The following is a 21530-nucleotide window of genomic DNA, read 5'->3' as shown; positions in this document are numbered from 1 at the left end:
CTTCAATCCACATTGGCATCAATCCACAAGGCCACTAAAGCACTAATTCTTGAGGTGAATGAAGTATTATGAATTGCCTGAAAGTCTGGAGCCAAAATCTACACACCACCTCACTTCAAGAAAGTCACTACTGCAGCACTTAAGAATGTCACCGTAGGTTACAACCTACTATATATGTGCTTTATGGCAACTCAGGGTGAGTTTATCAGAGGCACTAGAATTACAATCAGGAGATCAATTTTGCTCCACTGTACTGCATTAACACCTGGAAAAAAGAAAAAAAAAAGAAAGAAAAAGAGAGTGAAGTTTTCATTACAGATTTCTTTCTGCCAAAATGCACATTGTATGGGCCAACACAGTTAAATCACTCTGAAAAGAGGATTACATTAAAAAAGATGAACAAATAGGGTATCAAAAGTTCACACCAGTCATACAATTTTTGATAAGTCAGAAAAGAATCATTATAAGGCTAATTCACTAACCCATTTTTCCATCCAAGAAAGTGTCTGCACACAGCTTCACAGACTCTCCAGAGACCAAGTGATGTCTTGAGAACAAAAATATTCTGGAAGATCTGAAGGGTCCTGCAACACTAAATGGGCTGGTTTTTAGAGTGAAGGAATTCGTGGCTTCTCCAATGTTCAATCTATCAGATAATACTGCTGCTTTTAAGGGGAGCTTTTTGTGAATTGCCCTCAGTATGATGGGCGGGGGGGGGGGCGTGGGTTGCTCCTTGTTTTGTTTTTAAGTCTTAGTGCAAATAGCTTCCTCGGTGTTTGTACACACTGCCATCTGTATGAGAACAGAGCAGTCGAAAGCAGAAATCTACTGCTGTTGCTTCAGCCAAAGACAGGGTCTTGGGGTAGCTCAACGTTCTTAGTATTTTGTTCCTAGCAATAGAGAATCAAAAAGTTCTCATCTTTGTAGAGTAAATCTGTAACATGAACAAAATCATCTTCAATTATGCACCAAGTATCAATACAAAAAGGGTTCTCACTTATCTGGTCAGTGAAGAAAGGACAGAATGCCTCTAATTTTTGATCATGAACAGATTCAACTACTGACTGAGTGAAATTCACTTATCCCCAGGACGTTATAAATTGCTGTGCCTGTAGATGCTGCTGGGCACTGCTTGAAATAACCAACTGGGTATCCAAGTGCAGTATGTATGGACAAAAAAGCCACTAAGTACTTTCAGTCATTACAAAAGTTTTATTTAATCTACAAGTTTTGCTTGCAATTCTCTGAAAAGATACCACCTTTCCCTCCTAGTGGCACTTGCTGGCATGTGTTACAGCTGTCCTTCAGACACCCAGCGGGTCCTCAACCCCCTGCCTCAGAACACTGCCCAGAAAGCCTGTCCAGCTGCAAAACCACAGGGAAGGAAGGGAGAACCATCTCCCCTGCCTCGCCAGGATAAGGTGGCTGATTTTCCCTTTAACAACTATTACAAGAAGCAAAAATAAAGCAAGCCCCTTGGAAATGATCTCGCAGCCCACCACAGAGAGAAGGCAGTTTGGTGAATGGTAGAAGTAGCTGTGAAATTCTGCTGGAGCAGCCAAGGATGTACACTCAGGAGCAAGGTTCACACTAAGTGTAATCATAACCGTGGTGTACTGGCACATGCAGGCTCACCTCAACAAGCACAGACAAAAGCACGCAGTGACTGTCTGGTCACCTTGTAACTCTATGCCTCCTTCTTCAAAAATTATCCACTGAAGACTTGAGTGTTTGGAACAAGAAAGAAATCCCAGACTTCAGAGTTCCTTCTCATCTCAAGTGTTTCATCAGATATTTTAGGCATTTTTTTTTCTTTTTATATCGGATTAACTACCTTCTGATACTCTCTTCTGAATTTAAACAGGCATGCTCCTTTGGACAGGAATCAACCGTGCTTAGTATTCCTCCCTTTGCTCTAATCAGCTTGACAGAATCTCCCCTACATTAAAATTTTAGCGTACATAATTCTCTTGCATGTAAAGGGTTATTAAACACTTTAATAAATCCTGCTAAATTCATTTATTTTTTGGAAGATGATAACCTTGGAATAGACTTCTATGAAACTGGAAAAACTGCCAAGAGGAATACTGCCAAGATAACTGTGTAACTAGGTTAAACCTGGATTATTATTACTGTTATTTACATTAAGGAGCATCACTATAAAACCTTTTAAAATGGATTTGATATCTAACAGTAAGCTATGCTTATTTCTTAGTTTGCTACATATGAAAAGGAGTTTTAAAAACACTCACATTAAACTCAAGATATAGCATTTTATGTTTAAACAAGCCTGTAGATAAATACTTTGTGCACTAGAAAATCAGAGTTGCACATTCCACTGTGCCATTCTCTTGGTTTGGTCATTGATCAAAAGAGAAGTAACAGCACAGCTCTGGATAAGGCTAGGAGTCACAAGGATTTTTTCTGAGCAGAGATGAAATTTTCTTTTTCCCTTGCCCAAAGATACAGAAGTGTTCTAACTTTCTCATGTAGCCTTCATTCACAAAAGCCTCTGTTTTACAGGCTCAGGCTAATGCAGAGCACAAATAAAAACAACCTACTGTCTAGCAAGGCAAGAGTCTTTGTCACTGAGTAAATTAACTGATGAGCTCTTCCACTTACACCTATAAAAATTGTGAACTAGCTGGTGTCTCCCAGATGTAGCACTGCAACAAAGAGGAACAAGGCATTAAAAGGTTGTTATATAAAGCCCATCCTGATACACATAGGACCAGGAAATTCCAGACTGGTTTTGCACCGGCAGTATCAGCCGATCTCCCCTGCAGGGTGCACGATGTGGACCACTGCACACCAGCTCTAAGATGCTCTTCTATCTGTCTGAGATGGTGCTGCTGCTCAAACCAACCAGATAAGCCTGAGGACCACTCTGTTTCCACAGCAGAGCTGACCTACCCTGTGCAGTGTCACACACTTAGGTAGGACAAAGGAGAACAAATTGTGTCTTCACTGTTTCATGTCACTGCACTGCAGTGTTTGGTGATAGCAAACCCCCTTGTGGGATCAGGGACCCTTTCATGAGCCCAAGAACTGTGCACAAACAAACACACACACACATGCACACAGAGAACAACTGTGTCTTTTTATTTTGGTGGGGATTTTTTTTTTTTTCACAATGCTCTTTAGCTGCAGTAATTTTGAGACAAGCAACCCCATCATTTCACCCTGTGTGCTCTCTGAGAAAGAGGCTTCCTGGAGAGGGATTTAAGCAGCTGCTGCTTAGCAGAGAATGAAATTCAGACTGCTGGAGGGGGAGGAGAAAGGGGGCAACAAACAACATTTGTTTAAAATCTGGCAGGAGCATCCTAATTAGATGAATTATTGAATGGATCATCAGGATTGCTCCCCAAAGTGCCATAGGGCAGGAGAGCCCTTAGAGGACGTGTTGATTTAAGACTGCAAAAATGATCCCAAAGAGCACCATCACCAAATGTGGAACACTAAAGGCTCGTTTGTCTCAAAAATCACACTTCCCACTCAGCGCCGCTGCTGACTTGCCATGTATATAAAGGTTGCAACAGTTAATCATTTAGACAGGAATAAATATTTATTCAGGGACTACCTTAACGTTGAATGTTATTTCCTCCATGACGTAAACTCGTTCAGGAAATGCTTTAGCCACCTCCTCCACACTGTTAAAATACTGCACTGGCTCCTTAATATCTCGGTCTTGTTCCAGCAGCTTAAACTGCCCTGAAAACAGATGATAAACAGAAGAATTGTAAGATATTTATATTGGACAACTGTCACTGTGGCAACTGCTGGCTCAACTTCTTCACCATTTTGCTCGGTCAATTTTTCCAGTTATTAGCAACCAAACAAGAAGACGAAAGATTGTAGAGTCTCCTGAACCTGCCATTAAAGACACCCACTTTCACTGGCTCGGAATGAAAAGAACATGTGGCAGCCAAAGTGAAATTAAAAGACATGGGTTTATCACATGCTCTCTAGAAATAGTAAATAATTATGGAGGCATTTGCATTTGTGTGCTTAATTCAGTGTCGTAGCATCTGTACAGATAGCCCTTTTGGGGCTTTAATATTAAAAGTTTTACAGAAAGAAACCACACCCTTTACTACAAAACCCCAAAACAATAAACACAAGGAGTTTGGGTTTGTTTTTAGCATCATCAGATAGCTATTAAAAATGGCGGGCTAAACCTAAGCCCTTTTACCCCTGGGCTTCCCTAAGAATGGAACAGCATCTAACTTTCCTTAATGATAAACTAAACCCTTTGAGAACTTTAGCTAACGAAAGATACTAAACCACACACATTTCAAACTCTTTTGAGTTTGAGGTATCTGCCTTCAGAAGAGCATGAGAGAGAAGTGTTTCTTGCTAACTTTACCTCCCCCCAGCATGAGAACTTTGGCTATTTTCTATCTCTTGTAAAAGGCAAGAACTAACATGGAGGGATCCACCCCAGGCAGACCTGCCAGGGACAGCCAGGCACATCAATCACCTGTGAGCACTATGCACACAAAGTTTTAAAACTTTATTTTATAAATACAGAGATAAGAAAAGCTTAGACAGTTTACTGTTTGCATGACTTAAGCTTAAAATCAGTGGAGTGATCTTTCCAAATTTAGAAATGGTAAGTACTACTAAGTTAAAGGCTGGTCTCAGCAAGACTTGATGTAAGAAACAACTTCAGGAAATGTGAAAAAGGTTGAATAAAATCTATGGTTGGTGCACCTCCTTTTTTCACCTGCAAATTTTAAAATCTGAAATGCATGCACTGGATTATTGTTCCCAAATAATGCTCATTTAACTTCATTAAAATACATCCAGTACAAGAGCATGTCAGCCACCTACAGAAATATTTTCTCACTCCTTCAGCATTCTTGTGCTCAACACCCTGCTGCCCCTTTAACCCATCAGGCTTGAGACTTCTGTGACACGTTTGGAGAATTCACCCACACTGAACTATTTCAGACCACACGACAGCAGAAGACAATGCAAACTCAGTGAGCCCTGATGCCCATGAGAGCAAACTGTCCCACACCTCTGCCAGGTGTGTGCACACATCTGTACCCACACACACACCTTCCAGGAGAGGTGCCAGAGCAGGAGGCTCAGTGCTGCTGCCCATCCCCAGAACCTGCTGCCAGGAGCACACCCTTTTAATCAGTATGTTAAGAGCTCTGTGGTTGTAACCCTGAATATCAACTTGCAGGGCAGAGGACTTCCTTTTATACACTTCCATATGTTTTGTCTTTCTAAAGTGATCACGATAACTTTGAAGTATTATCAGCAGGGTAACTACAGACGCTGGTATTTCTCACTGCAAGACAAATTTTCCTGTGTTTTAATAACCTTCATCACGCTTCCAAAATCAGTCGAGTTTTCCCAACTTCGCGTCTGCTCCAGGACGTGCTACGATTTGACATTCAACCAAGGCAATTCATGTACTTTGGGGACCAGCACTGGGGTAGAAGCCACAGGGCTTTTGGTCTGACTTAAGGAAGCCCTTCCTATAGTGTACCACAGCAGGAATGGCTTCTCTGGGTCAGACCCAAGGCGTGCCTCATGCAGCATTCCACCTTAGACAGGAGTAAGCAACAGCCATGTAAGGAGGTTGGACTTGATGCACAATTAGCAATACCACCCAGAATCTCTTTCGCAGCTCTCAGAGGAACTCATGGCTGAAGGATGCCCAGAGCAGGGAAAAGGTTTTGGGCTTAACAGCTCCAGAGGTTTTCTTCCCTGTAAATTTGTTAATTGCTTACTGAAGGTATCTAAAACTGTCATTGTAGACATACCCTCCTATCCTGAAAAGTCTTGGCAAACCTTTTTTCCACAAACTTTAGAGTATCGCTGGGATTAAGACTACAAACTATAGGAGTGATAAGGCTATACCTGGCAGACAGTATGGGTAGCCACAGGAAACCTGACAGCAGACAAGCATTTGGAAAAATGCTTCACATACTCAATAGAAACATGCCAGCATACTGAAGCTGAATTCCTCATCCTGCCCGCTTTGAGCCTTTTTTGATGCAAAGTAATAGAGGGCCAGGCAGCCAACACCTTTGGGCTAAGGGAATCTGAAAAATTAGCAGGAAGCTGCTCAGGTAACTGATGCTGGAAAGTGTGTTATGACTGATGCCAAAGCACGCACATGGAGAGATGAAGCGAGAACTGTGGTTTTTTAGTCCCCAGCCTGCCATAGACCATGAAAATCCTGCCTTCAGGATTTCCCTGTCAGGCACAGCCTAACCAAGAGGAAGATACATTCCCCAGCTGCACAGGTCCTTTCCTTCACAGGCACCCCACTTTCCTGTAAAAGAAACTGAGGAGTGGGGAAGCTGAGTGAAGTCAAGTGCCCTTGTGCATGGGGTCAGGACGTGCCAGGACATCGTGTAGCAGCAGAGACTATAAGCTGCACCAGGGAGTATTTGACACCACAGAAAAACCCCTACTCTAAAGCACAGAGCTAGTAAATGTAGTCAGAGAGTCACTAAGGGCAGGATGCTCTTAAATTTAACAGATGTCACACAGTGTTCCTTCACCATGGGCTGACCTGAGGCTGTGCTTATCTTCGATCGTTATCCTCTTTGACTACCAACACAGCCATTGGGATGCAGCCCTAACTGATGGCCCGGTTTGGGATCCAGGGGTCTGATTTGCAGGATTCCTGGCTGTGGCTACCATTTGAGGCAAGCTGTGATTAGAGTTTTTAACGACAAAAAAAACCCCAAACTCAAACCACAATAAATTTATGTCATCTCAGACAGATCTAAATTCAGTGGAGTTACTTCTGATTTGAAAGTCTGTGCTTATGCACAGAATGGAGGCAAATATGGTATTGCATGGAAGCTACATAGCTTTTTGAAACTGATACACTGCAGTGATAAAATTCTGCTGGTTCGTTAAGAAATTGAGAACTTTCACTTCAGAGTGGGAACTGAGTTGGGCACAGTAACAAAGAATGAATTCACATGAACAAGGAAGGAAAACAAAATACTGAACAGTAATACATAATACGAACAATACTCATCTAGCCCTTTGAATGAGACAGTGGTCTTTAATTCTAGGTTCTCTAGTTACTCTGTTCAAAATCATAATAATACTCTTTTTCTATGACTGTTATATATTTAACAACAGTCAATCCGGTGGCAAGACAAGGCCAGTTACTCCCTGCAACCCAAAGCTCTACAAAAAAAGTCTCAAATTCCTCAGCACAGAACAAATGCTTTAGGATGTGTGCAACTGGGAGCAGACTCTGCTCTTTACTGCAGAATTACACATTCCTGAAAAAAAAAAAAAAAAAAAGAGGGAAAAAAAAAACATTGGGAGCTTTGGCTGGGTACAAAGCGACGCTCAGAGCTGTCTGTATCGCTATCTGTGCCATCCTCCCCGTCCTTCAGCTGAGCCTCACAAACACAAAGCCGTCTGTGCCCTCACTGCTAATAAGCAGCAGTTCACGAGGAGGTTGACGACAGAGGAGTACACACAGATCCCAAGGCACAGAATAGAAGGGCAGCATTAATCTCTGCCTGTTACGAAATCAAGAAGTATGCTGTGCATGGGAGCTGTCAGTGCTAGACGTTAAAATGCCTCTTCCTTGAAAAAGATGGGTTTATAATTTGGGATTTTCTATAGACAGCTTTTAAAAATTTATTTCCTCAGTGAAAAAAGAAGACTTTTTTACTGGAAGGAGAGAAAGAAGGGCTGAAGAGGAGCCTACAATACACATTTGAACCAGATGTTAGTAACTAACTAACTAACTAACTAACGGAGAGGAAGCAGACAATTTCTTACTATGTTTCTCCCTGGTCTCTCTTCAAACCTCCATATAAAAACAAAGACAGCATGGCTGAAACACAAGTTTAATGGACACAAGTATGGCTTGACGGCATGTTAAACTGGAAATTTGTTACACTTTGCAAGAGGCACAATTTAATTACAAAATTGACAAGCTTGAACAAACCACAGGGCAATTTCACTTTGTGTTAATTAGGGATGTAACAAAAAAAAAAAAAAAAGAAAAAAAAAGAAGACATATAAAGCTAAACCTATACTTTTATAGAGGTTCACCCCTCTCTCTCACTAGCACAAAAAGAATAACGAAATGTTTCTGTAGTAAATCAGTGAAGGTTCAGAAAGATCAAAGATTCATATTACCTGCATGGTCCACTGAGCAGGTATGGCTATTCCGCTGCAGCCAAATGCACGGGAGAAATGAACAACTACTGCAAGCTTTAAATCTCTTTATCTTTCTGTCTGGCCTCTGGCAGGCACAGTATTGGAACAGTTTCATCCTAGTATATATTATCTCTGTAGATTATGAATCCTTATTTTTCTGTGAAGGTACTTACAGCGAAGACAGTAAATCTACTACTAGTGGAAATGAGTCTGGAAAGCTAAAAAGGCAAGGAAGGACCTAAACCAGTGCTTATTCTCCAGTTTATGAAGGCATTTATTAAAACCCATTAGGAGCAAGATCAGTCCATCTTCCTTCTAGCCAGACTGGCCCTGGAATGGCTGTGAGCAGGGGCATTAATCAGCCCTTTCTGTCCCAGCTTCTGCTGCTTTCACTGCTTAGTTTCTTGCAGGCTTACACATTCCTAACTCCAACCCAGCTCATACAGGTTATTTCTGTAAAGCAAGATCCCCTGGTTTTCACAGTGACTTACCCCTTGCCCTCAAATAGTCCAGCAGTTTCCAACAGCCCAGAGTGTTTCCAAAACAGAAACATTCATTCTGTACAGTGTCTGCACTGAACCTAGACCCAGGCAGTCTTTATCTATGTTGGGCATTCACTGGCTGGACAAACAGTCAAGTTTTCATTGATATAAAAGCATGAGAGGACATTTATGCTCATACACCAAAAAGAAAATCTGGAAAAAGAAGCTCTGTTAAAAAAGTAAGAACTGCATGTCATCAATAGGAAACATGGAAGGTCACTGAGACATCTGCTCAGCTGTGTTAGCTGCTAAACGTTTCTCCAAGGAGGCAGGAGCTGTATTGTCTTTCAGCAGCTTTGATTATTTAGTGAGTCTCACTATGAGACTGTGTGCAAGGCCCAGTGCTTCTCAAGAACAGGAACAGCAGGGTAGCAAAAGTACTGCAGAGGTTTATGTTTCACATTATTTGTTGACTGCTGACTGCATTTTAGTATTTCAAAGAACTGCGGAGCTACTTAAAAAGGAAAGGCTCTACCTGCCAGGATAATATTATTTTAGAAAAAGACAGTTCTTGCCTACATTTTCCAGCATTCCTGTGCATGACACTGATAGCAAATTACTTTGTTTTTCTTCACAAAATGATGATATTTGATATAACTGGGCAGAGCTGAAGAGTACAAGCCAAAAGTACACTTCAGCACATCTGGTTCTCAGATGCACCTGTACAGTCTTTATCTGATTGTATGTACAGTTCTCAATGCCTGATACAGATATAAATTCATTCCAGTGGGGTCAATGGAAGGAAATCTCATTTATGGTCTCCCCTGTCAGCCCACCAACTAGATCATATGGTAGAGCGATTTCAGCCCTAACTAATCCTTAAATAAGGCAGCCAGTCAAGAGAGAGCATGGCAAAATAAAGACTCTAAAATAACAGATTAAGCTGTAACCGTAACACTTCAGCCTATCTGCAATTAAAAAAAAGTTGTCAACTTTTAATTTAAATTGACATTTGCCAATGTGCCTTTGCACAGAACCTAAATGTGGCACTTTGTTGTTGCAAGAAGTGTTGTCCTAGCAGTGGCTGTAGCTGTCTAGACCTGAGAAAAGGAAGAAGAGCCCAACACAATTTTTGACAGAGCTACCACGTAGCTAACTGGGACCACGGTGTAAAATTGATACTGAAGCTCTCTCAGGGACCTATCACTAAGCCAACGTGAAAGGGCTTGGAGGACATGCAGAAGTAATGATGAGTGGGAAATAAATGCCTTGCTTCACTTTTGTCATCTTCAAGCTTGTCAAAAGTGAGCATTTGTTCCCAGCTCTCCAGAGGAGAGAGGAGAGCAGGGACACTCAGCAGCAGAGCCCCACTGCAAAGAGAGAAATTGCAAGTGTAAATGGAATTACAGAATTCTGTCTTTAACAGCAGGAGCAGACAGCACTCCACAAATGGACTAGTGCAGGCAGGCTCACTGCTCACAGAGAAGTCAGGAAAGTGAATCACCTGCTTTGTTATCTCTGAACTCTCCACTGAAGGAGCTGCTGATTCAATCTCAGGTTGGGATGTGGCAGCAAACTAACATGGATGCAGTGCCATGGTAAGTTCAACCCCTCAGTCAAAGAAAGAGCAAGATAACCCAGCGGCACAGGTTCATCCTTATTTGCCACACCGACAGCTTCTGAGAGCTATGGAAAAAATGGCTTGGGGCAGAGAGGGTATTTTTTGGAGTTGTTCATGAGAACTTCTTTGTTTATTTTCACATTGTAGCCCACTGAAGGCATGCAGGAAACTATAAAAGGGTAGAGAATACAACAGGAAAATAGACAAGTATATCTTTGGTGCACAGCTTCCAAAGGATGACAACTGGGACACAAACCAGAAATGCTACGACTGATTCTTAAGGCATAATCACCTTGAAACAGCTGTAAGAAACCAAAACATTCTTACCGTTTTTTTAAGAACTGCCTGTCAATACATTTTCTTGAGGAAATGGGTGAAGAAGAGAACCTCCTGTGTCCCAATCTGTACCCAATCTTCCGGAAATTTTGGGAATGTATTAAAAAAACCAGACAGAACATGAACTAGAGACAGATCTAAGTAAACATAACACAAGAAGAATTCATCAAGTGTACTGGAGCTAAACTTACGGCACTGCAAAGCAGAGGGCAAGGCACAAAGGCACATTCAGTCAGCAGATATTGTGTAACATCTCATGGCGAAGGAGCCCTTCAGAATGAAAAGTTTTACTTCTTGGAAGTTATTATGAAGATTTTGAAGCCTTAAATGCCTTTATTCCTCACTGTGTCATGTCTGTGGCGCAAACACCCAATCAACCAAGAGAGAATGAGTCAGGCATCACAACCTGGTGAGACGTGTCAAAGCAGAGCATCAGCCCACTGACACATCACCTGAGCGTATGCACAGACACCACCTGAGAGATGAAGGAAGGGAATCCAACCAAGTTTCCCACACAGCAGCACAATGCTTGCTAATCAAACCCTCTAATCCTATGCTGGCAAAGCAAAGGGGATGGTACAGCCTAGCATTCTCTTTTGTCTTATCTTACTTTTATGATTCGCAAGTAGCATAACAAAAAAATGAGAAAGATTCTGTTGGCAGCATAACAAAGAAAAATCAGTTCAAATAGTGACGGATGATAGCTTAAAGCAGATTTAAGTCACAGATATTGCAAGGGAGGGAATTTTAGGTTACAGATGATGTAAAAAGACAGACAGGGAAAACAAGCCTAACCTCCAACCTTTGTTTCATAAGTTATTATCATCACAAATACAAGATTACCACAATGAAATGTTTCATTTTACAGGGTCACATGTTTTGAGTGTCTGGACTGTAAGTTAACTAGACTCAACTTACTGAATTATCATCAATCTAACCTGCAATTAGCAAAATTTTCTTCCTTTCTCATGTGCCTCCAACAGACATGCAGAGCATGTTCCATAAGCAGGGTGTTAGTTCACATACTCAACTGACCATGCAGAGGACTCTGGTGAGTACCACACTGTCTGACTTTCCTAATATCCATGCAGATCTCAGTTATGACAATATTTAATAGTCACTGAAAGCTTATGGCTCCAACCTACTGCAGCAGCATCCAGAATCCTTATGAGAACATCCAATGGAACCGCCTGCCACCAGAGAGGAAGACTTGATAAAGAAGGTAAAGACAACTTAATCCCTCATTTAGAATCCTCTAGCAAAAACTACCAGAAAAGAAAATGAGCAGAATCAAAAGTGGGAACTTATATGGTTACAGTTCTTACTATACTTTGAAACACTTGCCTTACTAAGTAAATGCATCGCTTTCACTTATACATTAACGCTGATTTGGGGCTAAAAATCAATCCTAAGGAGCGGAGAACGAGCTTAGATATGTCAATGCAAATTCAACATCAAACCTTGCACTGGGTGGCAGATAAGACCCTTAACAGAACCTTACACTGCAGTGCCCATAGATTTTTCTATTTTAGTGAAAGACATCACACACCTTTAAAAGTAAGAAGCAACACAGACCTAATCTGGCTTTGGATCTAGTCATAGCTAGGTGATCACCCCCCACATCATCAGTATATATCCATCCCAAGACATACATACATTAAACGAACAGTGTTGTATACAAAAGATTAACATTTAATTAAAACACAGAAGGAAGTTCAGACTAACAGAATAAACTGGTTAACATTTGAAATTAATATTAGTAGTTTCAAGTAGGCTCAAACAGACTATGTTAGAATACCTGTTAAAGGTTAGCCAAGCATGTTGGGATTTTGTATCACAGCTGCAAATATTTTGCCTTTATACCATGGATTACTCACCTCATTAAAACTGATTTCAGAAGAAATTATGAATGTGTAAGGTTTCCTCCTCAATGTTGACAGAGAAAATACCTTTTCTTTTATTTCAGAACAAATTTGTAATTAATACAAAAACAAATACAGAAATACAATAACAAAATCTGTTCCTGTGGGCTGATGCCCGCACCAGCAACAGTGCATCTGTAGTCCATAATCTGCATGAGGATTATGCACTACAGTACCTAAAGAATACAGAAAGCTAATGACATCCCTTCCTTGCCTCAGCAGATGGGTCCTCACAGAAAATTCAACTTTCACTCTTGCCATTTTGGTTGCTAAACATTTGCTTCAGTTCCTTGTGCAAATGAAGTGTCAATGAAAGAAACTGGAGTATTTTCAGAGGGCAGCAGTATTTCAGGACCTGAGTTCAGTGCAGTACTAGCTGAACAGTTTCTTTTAATTTTAATTCGTTTAATTCCAGTGCCTAATTTGTTTCAAAAGATAAAAATTATTTTTCTGCACTGACAGAAAGATTAAAACCAGACAGCATTCAAAAAAGAAACTGTGTTCACCTGTGGTAACAGAAAAATGTTATACTGACAGATGGAAGAGGCTTCATTCTTATAGAAACAGATGTGTTTGAAAACAGCGCTAATAATTTCAGGGGATCAAATTTTGATTGCACTGAAGAGAGCCAGCTTCTGCAAATTAGAAACAAGCAGGTTCCAGCCTCTGTGTCAGGCCTGCTCTGAATCCTATCACTTCCCTTTGATTTAAAAAATGGAGAGATTGCAATTCTAGGGAGAGATTTATGATGTGCAGAAGTGCATTTTTACCACAATATGGATTCCAGGGATCCTAACCACAAGCAAGTTGTGCATTGACACCAGACAACTTTTTTGATTTGGTACCATCTCTTAAAAAAATAAATTTGCAAAGTGAAAGCAGCTCTCCCAAACAAGTTCATACACATTCTTCTATTTCTTTGTAAATCAAAACTTTCACTAAAATAACAGCAGCAATCTCTGAACTTAATCATTAACTTTGCCTTACTGAGTAACAGCTTTTATTTATTTACTTGGCAAAAGCCTCAAAGCCAGCACTCACCAAAACTCAAGCTCTTAATGTTTCTGCCACAATGCAAAGACACTTTCTTCAATTGCAAACCCACCATCCTTTACATTTTCTGCTCTTTTGCTGACAGATCTTTTTCCTCCTGCTACTCCCACATGAGCATCCCCATTTCTGTGGCCTGACTTGAGCACCATTCATTCCCTTCTGGCTCACTGAGAGTCTTTTGTGCCTTTCAGGTTCTGACCCCATCCCGTGGGCAATACACTCTGGCCCAAGTGTAGGACGGTGTGTCCTCCACCCAAGGAGGGTGGTCACATCCACAGCACTGCCCCTGGCAGCCACTTGTGCTGCAGTAAACAAAGCTAAAGAAAACGTGCATTCACGGAGCAGTAATCTTTAAAATGCACATAGATCAATTCTGCATAAAAAGTGCTTTTGTCTCCTGCCCAGGAACAGGTTTTTTAATTAACTGAATGGGAGGAGTTGTAAAAAACGAGAACAATGACTGAGTCAGAAGCTCAGTCAGTTCTCAGCAGCTTAAGAGGGCTTTAACAAGAGACAGAATAAACTTATTTCATTCAGTTAAACTTTTTTATCAATGTGTAGAGAGACTTCAGAGCTGAGGCTTGGTACCCTGAAAAGCTGTCTGTGCATTATAGAGCAGCTTATTGTTTCAAACCTTGTATCTTATTTGCTTGTTGAATATATTTGAAGTTTCTAGAAGAGCCTGTATTTTTTCATCTTCTCCCCTCTCCCTCAACATAAATCTACTAAAGTATTGTACTGAAATTACTGCAGAATCTGTCACTCAAACAAGTTCCCAACATCTGTGTATCTGCAATGGAAAGAAGTAGTTGCTGTTATTCTATGTAATTAAAAAGACAATTTTCTTTGGAAAGGTACTATCACCTGGTATTGCCAATGTCTGTCAATGAAGACTATAGCTTAGCTTACATATTTACAATGTGTTTAAATTAGGAAGGAATTCAATTTATTATAGCTCTGACCACCAGCAATCACGACCAAGTTGTGAATAAAAAAAGTTCACTTTACTTCTGAAACAAATTAAACAACATTTTAAAAACTGAAATGAAGCCAATTTCCAAAGAAACTCTTCAATTACACAATAGGTCTGGTTTATTCATCTGAGGTTTCCTGCCAAGGAGAGTATTCAGCTTTAAGTATATTCATGCTACAGCTAAAATTACATTAAGGAGAATTTAAAACAAGTGTAGAGCCAAAATAATACATGATCTGAAAAACACCTTGATGAAGTACACATAGGAGCTCATGCTCCAAAAACTATCATCTGTAATGCAGAAATATCTATCAAGCATACAAAGTAACTTGCAGCAAGCAAACATTTCTAATTTTTTTTTTGGTTTAGGATCAGCAGTCACGTTTGTATCACTGCCTCAGTTGAGAGGCAGAAGGTGTTTTGATCCCTGCATTCTGCATGAGCTAAGCCATCTCTTCACTCACTCCCTATGAACGCAACAGTTTGTCAGAATTGTCTGGTTTCCAGTACAAGAGGACATTGATTCAGCGCTGTGCAATTTACCCACAAAGCAGACAAAGCTCTTGATAACAGCTCAAGATGAATGAAGGCAGCTTTTAAGAATGAGCATTTTGGCATATGTTCACAGCATGTCCTGAAGTGTCACCAAGAGAAAAAAAAACAACAACAACAACAAAAAAAACCCCAAAACCAAAAAACCAAAAACGATAAAAAAACCATCAAAACAAAAAAAAACAACAACAACAAAAAAAAAAAAAAAACAAAACCAAAAAACAACAGAGAAAAAAGGGAAAGAAGAGATGAGCTGAAAAGGTGGGTGAATAGAGATGATGAGTAAGAGCACATTGCTTCAGCACTGCCACTTCATTTAATTTTCACTGCTACTCAAGAAGGCAACAAAGATGATAAATCTAAAATGCAGATCTAGGCAAGATATGCATCTGCCTCAGTTCTCTTGAATGCATTCCGTCACACACATTTTGTTTCACTACCTTAACTAAGGAGGGTACCATCTAAACCTCTCTGGCAGTTCAGTTTACCACAGCTGAATCCAAAAGGTATAAAGATACAGAATGCCCAGCCAATTTTTCCCTCTTTTAAGATGCCTGCCAGCTTGCTGAGAGCCAAATGAAACCCGTTACTAGAGGCTGCCAGCCCAGCCTAAAACAGCTTGACGGAAAAAAATGCTACAGACTACACATGGGGTGGTTTAATTCCAAAAAATGTTTTCAGACCACCACTTATGGGATTTTGCTTTCTCCATCTCAATGATAATTCACGAGTTAAAGAGTTGTACTAGTGAATATTTTTTTCCTCTTTGTGTTTCTAGTGAAAACTTCTTAGTAATACTGGGAACCTCCCATTGAAAGGCATTTTTGCACCAGTCCCACTTTGTATCCTTTCACTGAAAGGGCTGTGAAGTGGTAATTATCAGGGTGGCTGGCCTCCTGTTTTTGAGTGCACATGGTCTTCCCCAGCTGCTAGATTATCATGAGATATATTATTACATACTGATTTCCAAGTATAAAAGCTAACAATAGCAGCTACAAATATTCCAGGGAAATTCTGTGCTTTATATTTCTGCAAAAGAACTTTGGTTGTAAAACAAGGTGTTCTTAAATCTGCCTCTGAGATTAGGAAAAATATTATTAAATCTTTCATTAAAAAAAAGTCATTCCTTGAATAATGAAGCTAAATCAATACTGGGTAGTTTGCTGTAGCACAGATTTAAAGTTGTAAAGACACCATGGATGTGAAAAAAGGATATTAGGGTTTCAGACAATGAGAACTGGTTACTGTAGGTATTTAGAAAAGGAGGCAGATGGTGCTTAGAGACCAGAAAAACTGGGACATCCCAAGCTAAAACTAACTCAAAACCAGAACCCATCATAAGATCAGTCTGCTAGAGTTATTACAAAGTTTTCCCAACAGTTAATATTCCTTTCAGGAAAACAACTATTTCAGTTCAGATTTCTGAACATAGGAAACAGAGAGGCAAAGAGGCTTGAAAACTAACTCCTGCCTTTGAAATGACATAAATTACGCTCTTTCAGAGCACATTTTTCCTCAAAAAAGTCTAGTTGTTCCTTTTCTCAACTGCACTCCTGCATACCCAGGGGAGCAAAACCCAACAGCACACAAGGCCTTGACAGACACGCAATAGCAGAGTCATCACTGTGCTGCAGAAGGTCACTTGGAGAAGGGCCACCTGCCCCAAGGACACAGACCAACACTCCCTTTACCCCTTCATCCTGCCACCTCCTTCTACCACACCAAGCTGCCTTGAGGGGACAGTGTCCCTGCCACCAAAACCCTGCCACTGAAAGTGAGGGTTTCAGCTTGGCCAGCAGTGGGTGCAGGGTTCACAGAAAGGAGCTTCAGCGCCTGCCGACAGAAATCAGAACAAAACACGTTTAGTTAAATCACGAGAAAGACTGAGAGCACCTGTTTACAATCTTTGTCTTTTTGTCTGCTGGGGGCTCTCTGATAGAGGGATACCAAAGCGGGCAATTCATTTTTCCACCCTGCAGTCGCTCTCCACGCTTTGAGCACGTATTATTTTGGCCCCTTCAGCCACTCAAAGTTGAAACTGCCCCGGTGGTTGGGAGTCTAAATGCCTACAGCAGTTACTTGATGTCATACCTATTACCCTGCACCATGCCATCCCCCAGTGATGCACCCCTGCCTGCTGAAGGCTCCTCATGGCTGAACAGGCAGCTCATTTGCCAGCTCTAGGAAGACTCAGCTGAGCCAGCTCTCAGAAAGCTGTATGCCAGCTGACCCAAGGTTTTCCTTGGACAAGAGTCAGAAAACCACTCCGCACACCTTCCATCTGATCCACATTAAAGGAGCCCTATGGTAGCCAAACACCACGAAGTGACAAACATCTGCACCGTGGGAAATTGGTGGCTATTTGCATTTTCCGGAGTGGAGAAGACAAGCGGTGCATCCAAACAGGATGAAGGCACACAAGTGTCACATCACACACTTCTGCTCCACTGAGCCAGCACGTCTGTCTGACAGCAGTAAGGCAGACATGGCAGCACCACGTCCCACCCTCAGCAGCACAGGATGCCTCCCTTCCAGGGACTCCCAGCACACAGACCTTGGCTGCCATCCCGTGTTGTGCTCTGTCCCTGCTGTTGTCAAACAGGCAAGGAGATGTTCTTACACATCCATGGGGGTACGTGGGCACACCCTACATGCTTAATTTCCAGGGTTTCTAGAGAAAGTCTCAGGCCTTGCAGACAGCTGATCTGCAAAGCCTGCACATATCTTCATGCAGAGCTGAAGGCTCAGCATGGTCCTTTTGTATTTTATTTACTCACTTTTTCCCTGACAAACAAACATCATGTCCGTCAATGCCTCCCTGCTCCCCTTCTTCCTTGTCCACAATTATTTCCCATTGAAGAAAAGGAAAAACAAACAAAAGAGTATGTTTGAAATTATCTTCTGTGATTCTCCTCTAGGAAGTGGCATACCCAGGAATCAGTATGACCCAAATTTCATAGTAAACTTATGAAAACACACAGGAAAGAAATCTATGCTGCACAAAATGATTATTTTCTTCTACCATTAAAAAAAGCTTCACAGATAGTATTAATATTTAGAGAAATCAAAGTTTAAAAGCATTCTTTCCAGAGTAACAACAGAGGATAAGTTTATGTATGACCACATAGCACACCAACTCTGACAATCAGTGAAAAAAGGAAGGTTAATTAGTAAATAAATTGAGCCAGATACCAATCCTTCACAACAAAAAAAAGCTTGCATATACCAGAAATGTCAAAACCACACACTTAAGATCTTCATGCAAGATTACAGCATGAAGCAGTATGGGCTAATCCAGGAACACCAGACAATTTAATTACATTTTCTACTGAAAAAATTAAACCATATGTATAGCTCATCAGATCAAGCTTTCTAACATGTGTCTGGTTTTAATATCCAACATCTGTCTGAAAATGAGATTTTCATTTCCCTTCTGAAATCTGATTCTACCTCCATGGTCAAACTCAAGGACCGTTGATGGGAAGACGTGAGTGAAGAAGAACAGGTATAGGGTCATCTCATTTAGCCTTATAGCTGAGAATTCAATCTCTAAATACTAAAAATCTTAGAATAAAGTAATTCTTTCTTCACAGGTGAAGGCAATAGGGAAATGCAAGAATAATCAGATTTTTTTTCCCTCAAAAACATACCCTAAATCGTCTTCATTTTCCTTCTTCAGTACTATAGTTAATTAGGTTCTCAGCTATTATTAAGCAATTTCTCCCACACTGTAGAGCTCTCTCACTAGTTTTGGCTGTCTCCTTGAGAAAACCTTGCAGAAAGACTGCACATGTGTGATGTACAGACTAAGAAATGACAGAGTTTCTGCTGGCTCAGCTCATCTGTCACCTTCATCACCTGTCCCCTGCTGTTACTGAGCAACACAAAGCACGATGAGCTTTAGAAACCTGCCCACTGTGAGGATCCAGAAATATTCAGTGCTCCAGCTCCTGTCAACCGAACAACATCTATACAAAGGAGAACCATGGAGGTGGTGATTTAACTCCAAAAACCAGTTCCTGTAGGTGTTATTTCACAAAGTTGTAACACCAAAAAAAAAAAAGTGCTTTTCTGAAGGAAGAACACAAGCCTGCATATTCCATCTGTATTTTACCTTATGCTAGCAATTTGCTTGTCATGTTTTTTAGCAACCTCTTTCCTAAGATCTTGAAGCGCCTCTGAAAACTTTATTTCACTGAGTGTACAGACAAATTCTGTATTCAGAAATTTGGCTTAACTTTTCTGTCCCTCATACTGATCTGAAGTTTTAGAGTTGATTCTTTTTTTCTTGCAACAGAATTATTCTGAGATACTTTCCCAGTGCTTTGAAACCTGCATGGGATGCCTGCATGCACTCAGTGCCACCAACTAGGCTTAGAAAACCCTACATCTTGGTGGGCAGCTGGAGTTCAATCTACCCCTCTTCCGCTTCATTCGTGCTATCAACCTGAATTTATTACATCCCTGGTACAAACCCAATCTTTGGCCACAGTCAGAACTGTATATACCCAAGAATAAAAAAAGAAAATAACTGGTCCAAATACAATCCTTGGGGCAGGGTGGCTGATTATATATGGTCAAGGAACTGTAAACACGGAAAGCAAATTTCAAATCATTGCTCCACATCCAGCAGGACAGGAAATACACATCTTATAAGTTATTTGCAGAAGTTTTAAATCACTAGTTATTGTAGGGTATAATTTTCTATCTCTATTGCAGATCTGAGAAGCTTTTCAATTAAGAAAAAAATCCACAAAACATAAGCCTACCTTCAGACTGAACTCAGCATGCTACAAAAGTGTGAATCATTCAGCATTCCCAGGAAAAAAAAAGGTATAGCTAAAAATTAATTCTGCCAACTGGAATTTCAAACCTCTATGAAGAATTAATTATGAATGCTCACTTGTACCATTCACCCACACTTACACTAATAGCCTGTATTTGACTACACGTTTCCTGTGATGGAAATGCAATACACTGCAGCAGCAAAATATCTTGCCCCCGCTGCTGTCAATTTAGCAGAAAAAATTAACCTGCATCCTCCTGGTTCAGGAAAAGTTTCATCAATACACATTGGACAGCAGGGTCTGGAGCTGTGAATATGTTCTTTTAATGATTTCCAAGCAGCGTTTGCTCGCTGCATTACTTAAAATAATAGCCTAACTCTTTCAGGGTTGATAGTTTTCTAAAGATTAAACTGCTTTATTTCAGCTTTCATCCAGAAACAGGAGTAGGAAATCGCTCTTACACCAGAAGGGGGTTCCTTCTGATGAAGCAATTAACAAGATAATCCAAGATGCTGCAGCATTTGGAGAAGCCAGCCAGCACAAGGGACACATTGTTAGAAGCCCCCTGCCTTGCAGGGGCACCCTGGCTCCCCTTAGGGCAAGGGTTCAAAGGCTTTATACAAAGCTGTGGAAGAGGCAAGCTGCAATTCACCCTCTGCCCTGTTTTTTCTCCTTGCCTGGGGTGCCAGAACTGATGCCTTGGAGACAGGTTTCAAGAATCAGGTCTCCACCTTGACTTTCTGCACTCTTCTGGCTTGACTCTCCTGAAGGCTGGTGGAAGAGAAAGGGTTGGGGCTGCCTTTCCTTCCCTGTCAGGACTAGTCCCACGGGAGCACACAGTTCAGGATTACACAGAAGGGAGTTCTGTTTCCAGTTGGCACCAGAACTGATAGAGAGAGTCAAAGGGAGGATCAGCACTGAAGATTCATTTGTATATCAAGGGGAAATCCAGAAGCCATTGAAATTGTTTACAGCAAGTTGAAAGAATAATACGAAGAACAAACATTGTGCTGACAGATATCCAGATGGCTTTTGCAGGCAAATCTCAATGCCTTTAGCCCAGCTAAGGCTCATTAACATTCACGTATCATCTCAGGATTTTATTTTTAAAATTTACAAGGCACCAAATTAGGAAGGTTTCAGAGAAATGGGAGTCACCATAGCTTCTCCTTCCCCCTCCTGACTCTGCTTTGTGACTGAATTGAATTTACACGGCAGAGCAAAATGGTTCAAGCCACTGGTGCAGATGACAAAGAGGGGAATGGCGGAAAAGGTGTAATACACTGAGGAACTAAAGGATGCTGACTGTGCAGTCCTGAGGACAGGGCTTTTCTGTGATAGAATTTCACAGAACTCCTGCAGTTTCACACTTCCAGAACAGGCTCCTGGAAGTTTGGAAAAGGCAAATAACACGTACAGTAGGAGAAGGAAGGTCCGTCTTGTATCCAAACACTTAGTTCTTCCTACATTAAGTCACCTGGCAATTTCTATTGTTATTTGAAATCCCTGTATCTAAGAGGATGATGGCAAAGTACAGCAAGAGATGTTACCTTACCAGACACAAGAGCAAATCAGGAGTGATGTGTCAAGGAATTGCAGTATCCCACAGAGAGCACTCTCCTCAGTGGGAATCAGGCACAA

At 41.0% G+C, this 21530-nt stretch overlaps 1 protein-coding gene across 2 annotated transcripts in view; it reads right to left on the bottom strand.

The window, feature by feature from the left end:
- Window positions 1-21530, bottom strand: part of GAREM1 (GRB2 associated regulator of MAPK1 subtype 1) — a 102037-nt gene that overhangs the window by 21043 nt on the left and 59464 nt on the right. The window contains exon 3 of one of the 2 annotated variants that reach the window (XM_066181979.1): window positions 3581-3711. The exons of the other annotated variant lie outside the window; for it this stretch is intronic. Coding sequence (XP_066038076.1) covers window positions 3581-3711 — 131 coding nt within the window. The remainder of the gene's footprint in view (window positions 1-3580; window positions 3712-21530) is intronic. 2 annotated transcript variants of the gene reach the window in all.

Source organism: Chamaea fasciata, unplaced genomic scaffold (genome assembly GCF_029207755.1).
Source record: "Chamaea fasciata isolate MVZ Bird 193981 ecotype frontalis unplaced genomic scaffold, bChaFas1.0.hap1 SCAF_1, whole genome shotgun sequence".
NCBI lineage: Eukaryota > Metazoa > Chordata > Aves > Passeriformes > Sylviidae > Chamaea > Chamaea fasciata.
The sequence above is the reverse complement of the archived record's forward strand: the minus strand, read 5'-3'. Positions and strand labels throughout refer to the sequence as shown.